Source organism: Xenopus laevis, chromosome 1L, assembly GCF_017654675.1.
Source record: "Xenopus laevis strain J_2021 chromosome 1L, Xenopus_laevis_v10.1, whole genome shotgun sequence".
In the NCBI taxonomy this organism is placed as follows: domain Eukaryota; kingdom Metazoa; phylum Chordata; class Amphibia; order Anura; family Pipidae; genus Xenopus; species Xenopus laevis.
In genome coordinates, this window is record NC_054371.1 from 167434454 (window position 1) to 167450990 (window position 16537).

General features: G+C 45.6%; 1 protein-coding gene, 1 long non-coding RNA gene and 1 pseudogene across 2 annotated transcripts in view; 2 read left to right on the forward strand and 1 right to left on the reverse strand.

The window, feature by feature from the left end:
* The first annotated feature begins 524 nt into the window (after positions 1–524).
* On the forward strand, positions 525–5860 carry LOC108705549 (annotated as a pseudogene).
* Positions 5861–5900: 40 nt separating this feature from the next.
* c22orf39.L (chromosome 22 open reading frame 39 L homeolog) lies at positions 5901–9893 on the reverse strand. Its single transcript, NM_001097796.1, is given in 3 exon segments — positions 5901–7855; positions 9067–9234; positions 9846–9893. Coding segments are annotated over 3 exon segments (321 nt in total). The 5' UTR covers positions 9870–9893; the 3' UTR covers positions 5901–7726.
* Positions 9894–10002: 109 nt separating this feature from the next.
* LOC121394912 overlaps positions 10003–16537 on the forward strand; it is a 12290-nt gene continuing 5755 nt past the window's right edge. Inside the window, exon 1 of the long non-coding RNA XR_005962088.1 lies at positions 10003–10145. This is a non-coding gene — a long non-coding RNA (uncharacterized LOC121394912). The remainder of the gene's footprint in view (positions 10146–16537) is intronic.

The window sequence follows — 16537 nt, forward strand, 5'->3', positions numbered from 1 at the left end:
CCATTTCCTTCTGACAGATGTGCATTTGTCATGTAGTTTACCGATCAGATTTAATATGTTGTGTTATTTTTCAGTATGTGCAGAGCACATTACAGAATATTTTCCACCCAGGTGGTGGGGGAAAAAATAAAGGCATGGATAGTTATGTCAGATCACTACTTTAAGATGCTGTCATGGTTACTTGTGTGTAAACAATGGTGCACTGCCTGAAAGCTGACAAAATGGGGCCTTCCATCGGGAGAATCTACCAGGGTATTATTATGTATCTATAAAGCACCACCATATTCTACAACTCTGTACAGTAGATGGGGCTAAACATCCGTCTTATAGATAATATAGGGCCCCTCCCAACATCTAATTACAAAGTTGGTGCAAATGAATATTCAGTATATCAGGTCATTTTTAGTACTGTATTTTTATGTATGTTCTAAAATCGATTTTTTTGCTAAAGTTGAAGGTACATGTACTTGTAACACAACATTCATTATCAGCACAAACATTTCTTCTGGTTTTTTTTTTTTTTTACAGTCCCCCATGGATATGGAGACGAGAGAGTCACTGGCAAACATCTCTGCTGACCCTACGCTTATCCATGCCTATGAGGTAAACATGTTTTCTTGAGAGTGTGTCTATATTATAGTGACACCTCTGATTTAACAGCAGTGAACACCATTTAATTTGCATTTTCTACTGTTTACTTTATGGGTAACACAATCCTAGAATGTAAATCGCCAGCGGGATGGCACTCGGAGCACTTAGTTTTCCAAAGCCACCAAAATTTTCCTTGTGAGGCAACTTCGGAAAAATAAGTGCACAGAGTGCCATCCCGCCGGCAATTTACATTCTAGCTGGCGGAAGGGCAATCTCCCCGAATCTGACTGTGCGTCTCTGCCTAAAGTGTGGGTAATGGTAAAATGTAAAAAAAAATCCCCAAAAATTAAGGGTGTATCTTTATTTAAAGGGCAAGTCAACCAGAAAATAAAAATTTGCCTAATAAAACATTATTCTAAGCAATAATGCAATATACATTCATTAAACATTTTCTATGGTGTTTAAATTATTTGTATATGTATTGCTGTTGAAAGCAGTGTTTGTCTGTCCCTTTCTATTCTCTGCCCTGATGTCTAAAGCTGGCCACAGACGCAAAGATCCGATCGTACGAATCATCGTACGATTGGACTTCCCCATCTCCCGACCTGCCACTAACCATTCCGATTAAATAAAGTACAAAAGAACAGATCAGCCGATGTTCTGCCCCTGACAGCAATCGTACGAAAGTTATATCAGACAAAAGCTAGTGACAGTCTCCCACTGAAAATCGTACGATCGGCAATACACGCAAAGATATTATCGGCAGCCGACAGAAATTTTTTAACCTGTCCGATCAACCAAACAACTGATCTCCGCCGGATGAAAAATGTCAGGACTGTCCACGGTTCGTACGATCAGATCTTTGCATCTATGGACAGCTTTAGACTGTTGATACAATGTAAGACAAGGCAGCTGATTAACAGACCTGTCTTTGCTGGGAAACCAAGACTGTTGCAACATTGTTTAAAAAGTAACAACTGGAAGTTAAGCCAATACTGCTTTCAATTTCAATTGTTTTTACAAATAACTTTAAAAGCCCTGCAAATTTGTAATAAATGTATATTGGAAAGTTGCTTAGAGTTATGTTTTCTTTTATTAGGAACATTATTATTTTGGGTTTGACTTGCCTTATAATAAAGCCAAAACACTGGGGTTGGATGTCTGTAATTCTTCTCTTTAATGGAGCAGCTCAATTGTATACTTGTATTGGCCACACAAGGTTACATAGGACACATATCATAGCACAATGAAACTAATTATTGTTGTAGTTCTTTTTCAGTGAAATAATTTATTGTTAAAATCAAATTAAAGGGCAAATGAAGCCATTAATTAACTTATTTTTGGCATTTATCATGTAACAGTGTGTCTGCACCAACACCCAGTTATAACAGCTCTGTGACATAAAAGTTCTCCAAATATGCCCCCGATGCATGATTGACTTGGTGTAATAGCCTGCAACTGATATCAGAAGCAGAAGGTGAAACACTGTGTAAAATGCACATTCAAACCCCACATATAATTGCAAACATTAAATGTTGAAACAAATGTAGTTGTTTTCTAAAAATATAATCCAGAGAGGAAAAGACAGCATATGTGATGGTATTGGGGTGCAAATGGCTTTGGTAACTTGCACATCTTGGAAGGCACCATTAAAGGAACTGTAACACTAAAAAAAAATTTAAGTAAAAAAAAAAAAAAACCCCCCTTCAGTAACACCTCCACCCTGCAAGTTAAATATTTTAATGCTTTTATTAAAAATGACCTTACTAAAACTCTGCTTCAGGTTGTGCAGTAACTTCACAAATAGTGCAATATGGCGACATGCCCTCTGCTACATCGTATGTGCGCACTCCAGTTCTGCTAGCACCACTACTTCTAAAACCGGAAGCCAGTTACTGCCGCACTTGAAAGGGTTTTTCATCATGCCTGTATTATTCTTCAGCATGATTAGTTTCCCTAATACTGCGATCAGTGAAGGCAGCACCCGGGTCATCCACAAATCTTCTAAGGACTGCAGAAAACCCCTGCTTATTTAAGCAGGACAATGTGCATTATGTACATATTATAATAACATCATTCCATAATAATGAAAAAAACAATCTGTTTGCCTGTCTGCAGTCCAGACCTGTCACCTACTGAAAACATTTGGCACACAATGAAATCACATACAACAAAGGAGACCCCCAAACTGCTGAGCAGCTAAAATCCTATATCAGGCAAGAGTGAGACAATATTTCTTTTTCACAGAAGAGGTGATGCACCACAGTGGCAAATATGGCCCTGTCCCAACTTTATGTGGCAACAAATTTAAAATGAACATATATTTTTCAGAAACCATAATAGCTCAGTAACTGTAACATAAGCACAACTGCATAAATAAGTATTTTGTTGTTTCCATGTCATAAATATCTTTATATGTGCTCTTTGTTCCAGAGCAGAGCCTAAGAAGAAGAAAAAAGTGGATCCTAAAAGGGAACAAGCAATACGGGAACGTATGAAGAAAAAGTTAAAGAAACTGGAGCGAAACCCCACCTCAACTCATCCCCATTGAGGACTTCATAAAGCCTGCAAAGTTTCTTGATGAAACCAGGTAAGAGGTGCTATGTATATACGACTTGAAACTTTAAATTTTATACATATATTCAAATAGTGTTTGTGTGCTACAACTCTTTGCATTGTCTGTCAGCCAGCATCTAATGATATATAACAGCTGGGGGTGATTTGCACGTTGATTTCACTGTTCCCAGTTTTTTATGGACAAATTTAATGCATTGTTTTTGCTTTGTTTTTCTTCTTTAATGTTTATGAGAAAGATAATGAACCTGGTCTATAGCTATTTCTGAACTAAACTCCCAAAATCCTCCGGAATCATGTTTTGTTTGTAATGTGGTATTTCCATGCTATACACCAAAACAGCAGGAAGGGAAAGGGCCATTACAAATGTAAAACATATTAATATAAATTATACATTGTTACAGAACTGGTATAATAAATTCTAAATTCTATTAGTACCGTATATACTCGTGTATAAGCCGACCCGTGCATAAGCCGAGGTACCTCATTTTACCAACAAAAACTGGGAAAACGTATTGACTCACGTATAAGCCTAGACACAACTAAGACCCTTTATGCTACAATCACTACAGCGCAAACGAAATCACTGAAAATTTGTCCCCCCCCCCCCAGTGGATTTATATTACAGATATTTTTCAGCTGAGACAAAATATACTTTCCACTAGCAATTATACACACATAGACACACATATACTTTACACACACACTCTTCCCACAAAATAATCACACACACATACTATACACACAAACTCCCCACACATATACTATATACACACACAAACTCTCTACCCACACCATCATACACTATATACCGTACACACACTCCCCACACAATAATGACAAGGCTGATAACATACCGGTATGTTAATGCAGAGCTGAGAAAGTTTCTAATACCGGTAGTTGTTTGTGTCGGACACAGACTGCCAGGGGCTGCTGAGGTCGCTCTCCCCGACTCTCCGGCTCCTCCTCCCCCATTGGCCGGAAGGTGAGACCCGGCGGCAGCAGCTGGAGACGAGGGAAGAGCCACGGAGAGACACAGACGCTCCCGGCGGAAGTGGAGAGAGCTGCGCAGATATGGCTCAGAGCAGAGAGAGGTGAGGCGGCCGGGAGCACAAGGCAGAGGCGGCCGGGGATCGGGTGTAAATTGCGGGGAAACGCGAGGGGGGCGTCCGGCTGCTGCTCGAGCTGTGGGGCTTCCAGGGACTCGGGCTGAGGACTCGGGGGTGGCGCCTCCTGAAATTTACCGGTGAGGCAGCCTTCCTACCGTATTTCATCTAGAAGAGGTACCCGCGTATAAGCCGAGGTCAATTTTTTCAGCACTTTTTGGGTGCTGAAAAACTCGGCTTATACGCGAGTATATACGGTATATCACCAAAGTATTGCAGAGCCACAACTTGAGTGGAATAATTATTACTGTGTTTATGACCGATTTGTTTACAATGGGCCATGGACAGAGCAATTGATCTGTTACTACATACTGTACATGGTCTAAAGCATTTTGAGTGTGAGAAGATCCTTTTCTTATTCTACTATTCTATAAGATAATATTTACCCGCTGGATTTTAAAGCACATTTAGAGCAGTTGCTAATCAGATCCCAACTACATACATGGAACAATCAGTGGTTCCTCTAATTTCTTATTGGCCAAGTATGCAAAATGTATCTCATTTCTGTACCACAGAATGATGGGTTGTTCCAACCAATAGTAGATTCTGTGTGTGCATAAAAAAACTTTTGTCCACAAATTGCATATTTGCGCACCGTTTTCTGAGTGAATACTACAGCCAATCCAATTAGAGATTTTTACACTCTTGCAGAACTGCTTGTAAATAAGATGTGAGCTTTTTGTATCTTATTAAACATATGCTGCTTTTGATCTGACAGAGTGAGGACCCCACCTCAAATTACACCAAAAGAACAGGAAAGAAGAGCACTGTTAATGAAGACATGGGCATTAAGCAAGCAAAAAGAACATGAAGAAGAAAACCGTGGACTGGAATCACTCCTGGAGGCTCAGGAAGAGGCTCTTCGAGAACTGCGGCTCGAGTCAGAGGAGTTGTACAATGCAGCTATACTCGCTGATCCAGGATTACTTCCATTAGAGCAGGGATCCCCAACCTTTTGAACCCATGAGCAACATTCAGAAGTAAAAGGAGTTGGGGAGCAACACTAGCATGAAAAATATTCTTGAGGTGCCATATAAGTGCTGTGATTGGCCATTTGGTAGCTCTATGTGGATTTTTAACCTACATTGAGGCTCTCTTTGGCAGTGCACTTGGTTTTATATAACCAAAACTTGCCTCCAAGCCTGGAATTGGAAAATAAGCTCCTGCTTTGAGGCCACTGGGAGCAACATCCAAGGGGTTGGGGAGCAACATGTTGCTCACGAGCTACTGGTTGGGGATCACTGCATTAGAGAGTCAGGGGCCCTGCAACACTCCTCCTATACCTCAATATAATGCACCTGATGGGAAGTACAATGATATCACTAAAGTGTACACACAATAAAACTGCATAAGGACTGCATGCATTCATATTAGAGGCAATGCCTTATCTCAGCAGGAAAGCATAAACTTTTTGAGAGCACACTGACTAGGTAGAGACTCAAGAGCTGCCTCAAAAAATATTCACCTTCAATCCTCTGTCAGTATATGAATATTGCTAGCAACAAATAAAGTTATAACAATTTCTTAAACTCATCCACTTTAAATTGAAGAAAAGCATGGGAGAATAAGTGCAATTAGCCACATACAGTTTAATGCATATTGGAGAATAGCACCCATACAAATTGCCAAGCAATAATTTGTTCACATTAGTAAAGAACTGCTAATAATTCTTATTTAAAATGTGTTCCATTGTGGTGTCCCACTGCACACTAAAGGTGACTATACATGCCCAGTTGTGGTTGGGCAGTTTAGCTGTTCTGCAGCCATTCTGACTGGGCAGCCATGTATAGCACATTGAGGCTTGGTTTCAGCAGACTATCCTGTAAACCGGTCACATCACAAATGATCTGTCTAGTTTGAAAATTTGATCTGCCACTGCCCCAGGTCAGCGGGTGCATTGGGAGGTGAAGAGGAGCCATACTCTCTTTTCTAGTGATGAGTGAAATTTTCAACCAAGTTTTGCAGTGAACACCCATAGGGGCAAATTCACTAAGATTCGTAGTTGCGCCAGGCGTAACTTCGCCAGGCGTAGTTTCGCCAGCGCTTCGCAAATTCACTAAAATCCGAAGTTGCGCTCAGGGGTAGCGTAAGGTTGCGAAGTTGCGCTAGCGTTGATTCGCTAAGTAAAGCGAAGTTAAGCTAGCGAAGGCTAATTTGCATACGGCGCCAAATTCAAATTTCAATGGAGGAATACGTATCAGCACTACAAATGGCTAGAAAAGCTTCAAAACATTAAATAAAATTTTTATTTTGCCCTACACATGTGCCCACTGTCTAGGTAAGTTGCCATGAGTCAGGAAATGTACGCCAGCGTTTTTTGGGACTTAGGAAAATTTTTTTTTTTTAAGCAATCCCTATCTACTCTATTGCGCTTCGCCTGGTCTGAGGTGGCGAAGGAAGTCTAGCGTAAAAGGTAGCGTTCAGTACACTGCGCGCGTTAGTGAATTTGCGTAGTTACGTCGTTAGCGAAACTTCGCCAGGCGTAAGGGTGCGAAGTAACACTAGCGAAACTACGCCATCGTTCGTTAGTGAATTTGCGCAGTAACGAAAATGCCTAACGCTAGCGAAGTAATGCTAGCGTTCGGCGCTTAGTGAATTTGCCCCATAGACTCTAATGGGTGAAAAAAAACATTGTCGTCCATAGACTTGAATGCATTTTGGTGACTTTTCAGCAAAGTGAAACTGGTCAGTTTCATCCATAACTACTCTTTTCACTTCCTGCAGTTTTGAACAGATGGAAAAAATAGATTGAGACCTATAGCCATCTTAACAGCAGTTGGCTTTTGTCATGTCTATATACATGTCATGTATATATTTCAAGAGATCATTATTAAAACAGATCAAATGAAATAGAGTTGGATTTGATGGTGCATTGCAAAAACACAACTTCATATACAATCAATTTCTAAATGCCTCTCACAGCCAGGTGCTATTCATGTGAGTGCAAAGACATATTAGATCAAAAATACTTTTGGTGCACATCTGAGGACTTATTTTTTAAACAGTATCTTCTCCTCTTTGAGTAACATTGTGTATCAGATAAGAGAAGACAAGTTAAAAAAAAATAGAACGTCTTGCCTCGGTAAGTAAATGTGGCAGAGTGCATGCAGACTGTACTGTACTCTAATCTGCTTAATGGATGGACAGTGCATGAGCAGCCATACAGGTGTATGTCACTGTTCGATTTAGATAAGCACTTGACCAATTACAACACCAAGAAGAGTAGAGGAGCTTTCTTATTACTTAAAACCAGCTTTTGTAAATCACTATGTGATATCTGTATTTATAAAAAGCAAGGCGTTGAGTAGTCCTTTAATTGCAAAAGAGACACTTGAAACTGTGAGATTTCTGCTAAACTATAACAAAAACAAGAACTTATTATAATTCATGATTCTTTATTGTCTAGGTTTTCCAGGGTCTAGCGGTAGGTACCAGTCTGGTGGGGGATTTTTTCTCAATGTCCATACAGGAGAGTTATTCTGCTTGCCTTCGAGCCTTGTCTTTTCACTCTGTTGCAAAGCTTCCTGTATCAGAAAGAATCAACAGTCTTAGTGCAATGTCACCAGCAAATCTATAAAGCAGTGCTGTCCAGTCTGTAGTCATTTATTTGCAAGTTATAAAACCAGTCATAAAATTGAGAGGCAGGAATGTCCTAGCCCAATCATTAAAGGGGTAGTCTAATTTTAGTATCATGTAGATAAGTGATATTCTGTGATGATTAGGAATCAAATTTTTTTGTACTTTTTGGATTATTTAGCATCTCTTCATTCTGGACCATCAGCAGCTATATGGTTGCTAGGATCTGATTTACCCTAGCAACCAGGCAGTGGTTTGAATGAGAGACTGGAATCTGTTTGAATACAGTTTGAATCTATATATATATATATATATATATATATATATCTATACATATCTATATATCATATGACAACCTTTCTTAATTACAAAATGTGTAGATACATAACTGAAGTAAGGGTAAATTAAACCTTTCAAGTATGGATGTCGAACTTATTGTGCTGTAGCTATAGAGTAAAAGGGGATTCCAGTACTGACGTGCGGGTCAGAAAAAGTCTCAACCAGCACCCATCCCCAACACACGAAATGTTACCATTGTAGGACCTGCAGTCAACCCATATTTTCCCTCTGGTTCCAAGACAGGGAATCTTCGGGAGCAGAGGAGGAATGTTCTTCCCCACTCTGACCTACATCTAACCTGTGGGTCCCAGCAGGAGAACAATAAGTTTGACTTGAATTGAAAATGTATTATTTTTAAGTGCTACTGAAAATGTGTGGGGGCCCGAACATTAAACCCGACATTCTTTGAACCGTTAACATCATAAACAAGGAATCGTGTAGCTGTAGCAGTAATATTTGGGCACATTAGTGAAATGATCTGCAACTTGGTCTATACTGCTGCCTGTGTGCTGAAGGTGTTGGCAATAGACTAGTACTGGCACGTAGTGACACGTCGCTCTCACATACGTCTTTAGTGCTGAAGGTGCAATAGACGCACTGACGTGCCAGTACAGTAAACTAAAGAAGTATGTAGAGCGGCGTATCACTACGTGCCAGTACGGGTCTATTGCTAACACCTTCAGCACACTCACTCTCTCTCTATATATATACACAGAAATAATTTCAAGACTAGCACTCGATTTATAATGTGTATCTTTATTTTCCACACATTGCACATAATCCCAACATTTTCTCCATCTCTACCCTTTGTCTGCTGTACCTTGAGATTATTGCTCTTTGTTTTCTCCCAGTCTCTGCAGGTCATGTAGTCTCTTTTCCACTCTTGACACTCGGGTGCTTTTCCATAGGTGTAATAATTATGAAAGCGGTTTCTCAGACTCTTGCAGTGTTTCCATTCAGACCAGTAATCGTCACAGTCGCGTGGTGGCTAATTGGATAAAAAAAGTCCAATTATAAACAATGCATATTTTCTGCATCTTCTTGCTGAGTTCATTCGTTTAAATGCAGCATTCACAAAATAGCCTCAATGAGTGGGGCAGATGTGGTATTATCATAACCTGTGGAACGGACGTTCCAATGTCTCTTCCCATTGCAAGCAGTCATGCAAATCCATACTGAGGAAATGGGGAAAAATGCAGCAAAATGATTCCTGAACTTATAACAAAATAAGGTTGAATACAACTTCCGGTATTCTGTTTGTCCCGCCACATAATACTAATATGACACAGAATGCATTTAGCACATGAAACACTGTAGCAGAATCCCAGGAAGGAGCCTTTGAGCTTCTCGGGGAATGGACTCAGCGGCACACTGACGGACTTATAACGGAGTTTATAAAGAAATGTCTTACGTAGGAACTGTGAAATGATTTGCTATGAGGCTTCCCAACCTGCTGCTCTTGTTGTTGCACAGGAGCGTTACTATAAAATTGACCCCATCTCAGGTGCGGTAGGATGAGCCCCAACACTTAATTGCTGCGGGTCTATTGAACCTCCAGTTTTTCAATAAAACCAACTAAATAGGCACAAGCTCACTCACCCTCCAGCAACCCGAGTCAGCCATGCTACTTTCTACAGGGCAGCTGCCAGTTCCCAGTTGATAAGAGGTCGTGGGTGAACGTCACGAACACGTGAACGTCTCCGTCACGTGACATTCGGCGCAAATGAGGCGCCTTCTTCAAAGGTAGCGGCTAGTTCCTATCCTCGGAAGGGACCTTCGTGACGTGAACGGTCATGTGATGATACCATGTGACCGCTCCATTGCGCATTACCCATTATTGAGCGGTAAATTCAAGCATACAGAAGCGCTAATGCAGACAGAGGAAATTTCCCAGATCCTGTAAGTTTTAATGGCCACGGCCACCAAATTGTAATGTAGGTTTAGAACAGACTGCAAACTTTAATCTATATTTTGGGGCAGTTACTGAGTCACTGGTTATTTGTATGTCACTGTGCCTCTGATTTACTGTGGGCTATGGGGGGGGGTTTCACTGTGCCTCTGATTTACTGTGGGCTATGGGGGGGTTTCACTGTGCCTCTGATTTACTGTGGGCTATGGGGGGTTTCACTGTGCCTCTGATTTACTGTGGCCTATGGGGGGGTTTCACTGTGCCTCTGATTTACTGTGGGCTATGGGGGGATCACTGTGCCTCTGATTTACTGTGGGCTATGGGGGGGGGGTTTCACTGTGCCTCTGATTTACTGTGGCCTATGGGGGGGTATCACTGTGCCTCTGATTTACTGTGGGCTATGGGGGGTTTCACTGTGCCTCTGATTTACTGTGGGCTATGGGGGGTTTCACTGTGCCTCTGATTTACTGTGGCCTATGGGGGGGTTTCACTGTGCCTCTGATTTACTGAGGGCTATGGGGGGTATCACTGTGCCTCTGATTTACTGTGGGCTATGGGGGGATCACTGTGCCTCTGATTTACTGTGGGCTATGGGGGGGGGGATCACTGTGCCTCTGATTTACTGTGGCCTATGGGGGGGTATCACTGTGCCTCTGATTTACTGTGGGCTATGGGGGGTTTCACTGTGCCTCTGATTTACTGTGGGCTATGGGGGGTTTCACTGTGCCTCTGATTTACTGTGGGCTATGGGGGGGTTTCACTGTGCCTCTGATTTACTGTGGGCTATGGGGGGGTTTCACTGTGCCTCTGATTTACTGTGGGCTATGGGGGGTTTCACTGTGCCTCTGATTTACTGTGGCCTATGGGGGGGGGTTCACTGTGCCTCTGATTTACTGTGGCCTATGGGGGGGTTCACTGTGCCTCTGATTTACTGTGGGCTATGGGGGGTTTCACTGTGCCTCTGATTTACTGTGGCCTATGGGGGGGGTTTCACTGTGCCTCTGATTTACTGTGGCCTATGGGGGGGGGTTTCACTGTGCCTCTGATTTACTGTGGGCTATGGGGGGGTTTCACTGTGCCTCTGATTTACTGTGGGCTATTGGGGGGTATCACTGTGCCTCGGATTTACTGAGGGCTATGGGGGGTTTCACTGTGCCTCGGATTTACTGTGGGCTATGGGGGGTTTCACTGTGCCTCTGATTTACTGTGGCCTATGGGGGGGTTTCACTGTGCCTCTGATTTACTGTGGGCTATGGGGGGGTTCACTGTGCCTCTGATTTTCTGTGGGCTATGGGGGGGGGGTTCACTGTGCCTCTGATTTACTGTGGCCTATGGGGGGGTATCACTGTGCCTCTGATTTACTGTGGGCTATGGGGGGTTTCACTGTGCCTCTGATTTACTGTGGGCTATGGGGGGATCACTGTGCCTCTGATTTACTGTGGGCTATGGTGGGGGGTTTCACTGTGCCTCTGATTTACTGTGGGCTATGGGGGGTTTCACTGTGCTTCTGATTTACTGTGGCCTATGGGGGGGTTCACTGTGCCTCTGATTTACTGTGGCCTATGGGGGGGGGTATCACTGTGCCTCTGATTTACTGTGGCCTAGGGGGGGTATCACTGTGCCTCTGATTTACTGTGCGCTATGGGGGTTTCACTGTGCCTCTGATTTACTGTGGGCTATGGGGGGTTTCACTGTGCCTCTGATTTACTGTGGGCTATGGGGGGGTTTCACTGTGCCTCTGATTTACTGTGGGCTATGGGGGGGTTTCACTGTGCCTCTGATTTACTGTGGGCTATGGGGGGTATCACTGAGCCTCTGATTTACTGTGGGCTATGGGGGGGGTTCACTGTGCCTCTGATTTACTCAGGGCTATGGGGGGTTTCACTGTGCCTCTGATTTACTGTGGCCTATGGGGGGGTTTCACTGTGCCTCTGATTTACTGTGGGCTATGGGGGGGTTCACTGTGCCTCTGATTTTCTGTGGGCTATGGGGGGGGGGGTTTCACTGTGCCTCTGATTTACTGTGGCCTATGGGGGGGTTTCACTGTGCCTCTGATTTACTGTGGGCTATGGGGGGATCACTGTGCCTCTGATTTACTGTGGGCTATGGGGGGGGGGTTTCACTGTGCCTCTGATTTACTGTGGCCTATGGGGGGGTATCACTGTGCCTCTGATTTACTGTGCGCTATGGGGGTTTCACTGTGCCTCTGATTTACTGTGGGCTATGGGGGGTTTCACTGTGCCTCTGATTTACTGTGGGCTATGGGGGGGTTTCACTGTGCCTCTGATTTACTGTGGGCTATGGGGGGGTTTCACTGTGCCTCTGATTTACTGTGGGCTATGGGGGGTTTCACTGTGCCTCTGATTTACTGTGGCCTATGGGGGGGGGGTTCACTGTGCCTCTGATTTACTGTGGGCTATGGGGGGTTTCACTGTGCCTCTGATTTACTGTGGACTATGGGGGGGGTTTCACTGTGCCTCTGATTTACTGTGGCCTATGGGGGGGGGTTTCACTGTGCCTCTGATTTACTGTGGGCTATGGGGGGTTTCACTGTGCCTCTGATTTACTGTGGGCTATTGGGGGGTATCACTGTGCCTCGGATTTACTGAGGGCTATGGGGGGTTTCACTGTGCCTCTGATTTACTGTGGGCTATGGGGGGGTTTCACTGTGCCTCTGATTTACTGTGGGCTATGGGGGGGTTTCACTGTGCCTCTGATTTACTGTGGGCTATGGGGGGGTTTCACTGTGCCTCTGATTTACTGTGGGCTATGGGGGGTATCACTGAGCCTCTGATTTACTGTGGGCTATGGGGGGGGTTCACTGTGCCTCTGATTTACTCAGGGCTATGGGGGGTTTCACTGTGCCTCTGATTTACTGTGGCCTATGGGGGGGTTTCACTGTGCCTCTGATTTACTGTGGGCTATGGGGGGGTTCACTGTGCCTCTGATTTACTGAGGGCTATGGGGGGGGTTACTGTGCTTCTTATTTACGGTGGGCTATGGGGGGGTTTTACTGTGCCTCTGATTTACTGTGGGCTATGGGGGGAGTATCACTGTGCCTCATGGGGGGGTATCACTGTGCCTCTGATTTACTGTGGGCTATGGGGGTATCACTGTGCCTCTGATTTACTGTGGGCTATGGGGGGGTTTTTTCTGTGCCTCTGATTTACTGTGGGCTATGGGGGGGTATCACTGTGCCTCATGGGGGGGGTATCACTGTGCCTCTGATTTAATGGGGGTATCACTGTGCCTCTGATTTACTGTGGGCTATGGGGGGGTTATTGTGCTTCTGATTTACTGTGGGCTATGGGGGGGGTTCACTGTGCCTCTGATTTACTGTGGGCTATGGGGGGGTTTCACTGTGCCTCTGATTTACTGTGGGCTATGGGGGGTTTCACTGTGCCTCTGATTTACTGAGGGCTATGGGGGGTATCACTGTGCCTCTGATTTACTGAGGGCTATGGGGGGTATCACTGTGCCTCTGATTTACTGTGGGCTATGGGGGGGGGGATCACTGTGCCTCTGATTTACTGTGGCCTATGGGGGGTATCACTGTGCCTCTGATTTACTGTGGGCTATGGGGGGTATCACTGTGCCTCTGATTTACTGTGGGCTATGGGGGGGGGTTTCACTGTGCCTCTGATTTACTGTGGGCTATGGGGGGATCACTGTGCCTCTGATTTACTGTGGGCTATGGGGGGTTTCACTGTGCCTCTGATTTACTGTGGCCTATGGGGGGGTTTCATTGTGCCTCTGATTTACTGAGGGCTATGGGGGGTATCACTGTGCCTCTGATTTACTGTGGGCTATGGGGGGGGGGGATCACTGTGCCTCTGATTTACTGTGGCCTATGGGGGGGTATCACTGTGCCTCTGATTTACTGTGGGCTATGGGGGGTATCACTGTGCCTCTGATTTACTGTGCCTCTGATTTACTGTGGCCTATGGGGGGGTTCACTGTGCCTCTGATTTACTGTGGGCTATGGGGGGGGGGGTTTCACTGTGCCTCTGATTTACTGTGGCCTATGGGGGGGTTTCACTGTGCCTCTGATTTACTGTGGGCTATGGGGGGATCACTGTGCCTCTGATTTACTGTGGGCTATGGGGGGGGGGTTTCACTGTGCCTCTGATTTACTGTGGCCTATGGGGGGTATCACTGTGCCTCTGATTTACTGTGGCCTATGGGGGGGTATCACTGTGGCCTCTGATTTACTGTGGGCTATGGGGGGTTTCACTGTGCCTCTGATTTACTGTGGCCTATGGGGGGGATCACTGTGCCTCTGATTTACTGTGGGCTATGGGGGGTTTCACTGTGCCTCTGATTTACTGTGGCCTATGGGGGGGTTTCACTGTGCCTCTGATTTACTGTGGCCTATGGGGGGGTTTTCACTGTGCCTCTGATTTACTGTGGCCTATGGGGGGGGTTTCACTGTGCCTCTGATTTACTGTGGGCTATGGGGGGGTTCACTGTGCCTCTGATTTACTGTGGGCTATGGGGGGGGGGGTTTCACTGTGCCTCTGATTTACTGTGGCCTATGGGGGGGTTTCACTGTGCCTCTGATTTACTGTGGGCTATGGGGGGATCACTGTGGCCTCTGATTTACTGTGGGCTATGGGGGGGGGGGGGGTTTCACTGTGCCTCTGATTTACTGTGGCCTATGGGGGGGGTATCACTGTGCCTCTGATTTACTGTGGGCTATGGGGGGTTTCACTGTGCCTCTGATTTACTGTGGCCTATGGGGGGGATCACTGTGCCTCTGATTTACTGTGGGCTATGGGGGGTTTCACTGTGCCTCTGATTTACTGTGGGCTATGGGGGGGGGGGTTTCACTGTGCCTCTGATTTACTGTGGCCTATGGGGGGGGTTTCACTGTGCCTCTGATTACTGTGGGCTATGGGGGGTTTCACTGCTGCTCTGATTTACTGTGGCCTATGGGGGGTTTCACTGTGCCTCTGATTTACTGTGGGCTATGGGGGGATCACTGTGCCTCTGATTTACTGTGGCTATGGGGGGGGGGTTTCACTGTGCCTCTGATTTACTGTGGCCTAATTGGGGGGGGTATCACTGTGCCTCTGATTTACTGTGGGCTATGGGGGGTTTCACTGTGCCTCTGATTTACTGTGGCCTATGGGGGGGATCACTGTGCCTCTGATTTACTGTGGGCTATGGGGGGTTTCACTGTGCTCTGATTTACTGTGGGCTATGGGGGGGTTTCACTGTGCCTCTTATTTACTGTGGCCTATGGGGGGGATATCACTGTGCCTCTGATTTACTGAGGGCTATGAGGGGTTTCACTGTGCCCTCTGATTTACTGTGGCCTATGGGGGGGTTCACTGTGCCTCTGATTTACTGTGGCCTATGGGGGGGTATCACTGTGCTCTGATTTACTGTGGGCTATGGGGGGGATCACTGTGCCTCTGATTTACTGTGGGCTATGTGGAGGATCACTGCTGCCTCTGTTTACTTGTGGCCTATGGGGGGGTTCACGGTGCCTCTGATTTAACTGTGGCCTATGGGGGAGGGTTTCACTGTGCCTTCTGATTAACTGTGGCTATTGGGGAGTATCACTGTGCCTCAGGATTTACCTTGAGCTATGGGGGGTTTCACTGTGCCTCTTGATTTACTGTGGGCTATGGGGGTGTTCACTGTGCCTTCTGATTACTGTGGCCTATGGGGGTGGTCACTGTGCCTCTGATCTATGTGGGCTATGGGGGGTTCAATGTGCCTCTGATTTTCTGTGAGCTATGGGGGGATCACTTGCCTCTGATTTACGTGGCTATGGGGGGGTTTCACTGTTGCTACTGACTTTACTGATTGCTTGGGGGGTATTCACTGTGCCTCTGATTTACTGTGGCCTTATGGGGGATCACTGTGCCTCTGATTTACTGTCGGCTATGCGGGGGGGTGGGGGTTCACTGTGCCTCTGATTTACTGGGCTATGGGGGGATCACGTGCCTGTCTGATTTACTGTGGGCTATGGGGGGGGGGTTTCACTCGCTGCTCTGATTTACTGTGGCCATATGGGGGGTATCAATGTGCCTCTGATTTTACTTCGTGGGCTACTGGGCGGGGTTTCCACTGTGCCTCTGATCTTACTGTGGCTTATTGGGGGGGATCACTGTGCCTCTTGATTTACTGATGGGCTATGGGGGGTTTCACTGTGCCTCTGATTTACTGTGGTATGGCGGGGGGGTTTCACTGTGCCTCTGATTTACTGGTGGCCTAGGGGGGGTTTCACTGTGCTCTGATTTACTGTGGGGCTATGGTGGGGTTTCACTAGCGTGCCTCTGATTTACTGTGGCCTCATGGGGGGGTTTCACGTGCCTCTGAATTGTTACTGTGGGCTATGGGAGGGATCACTGGGCCTCTGATTTACTGTGGC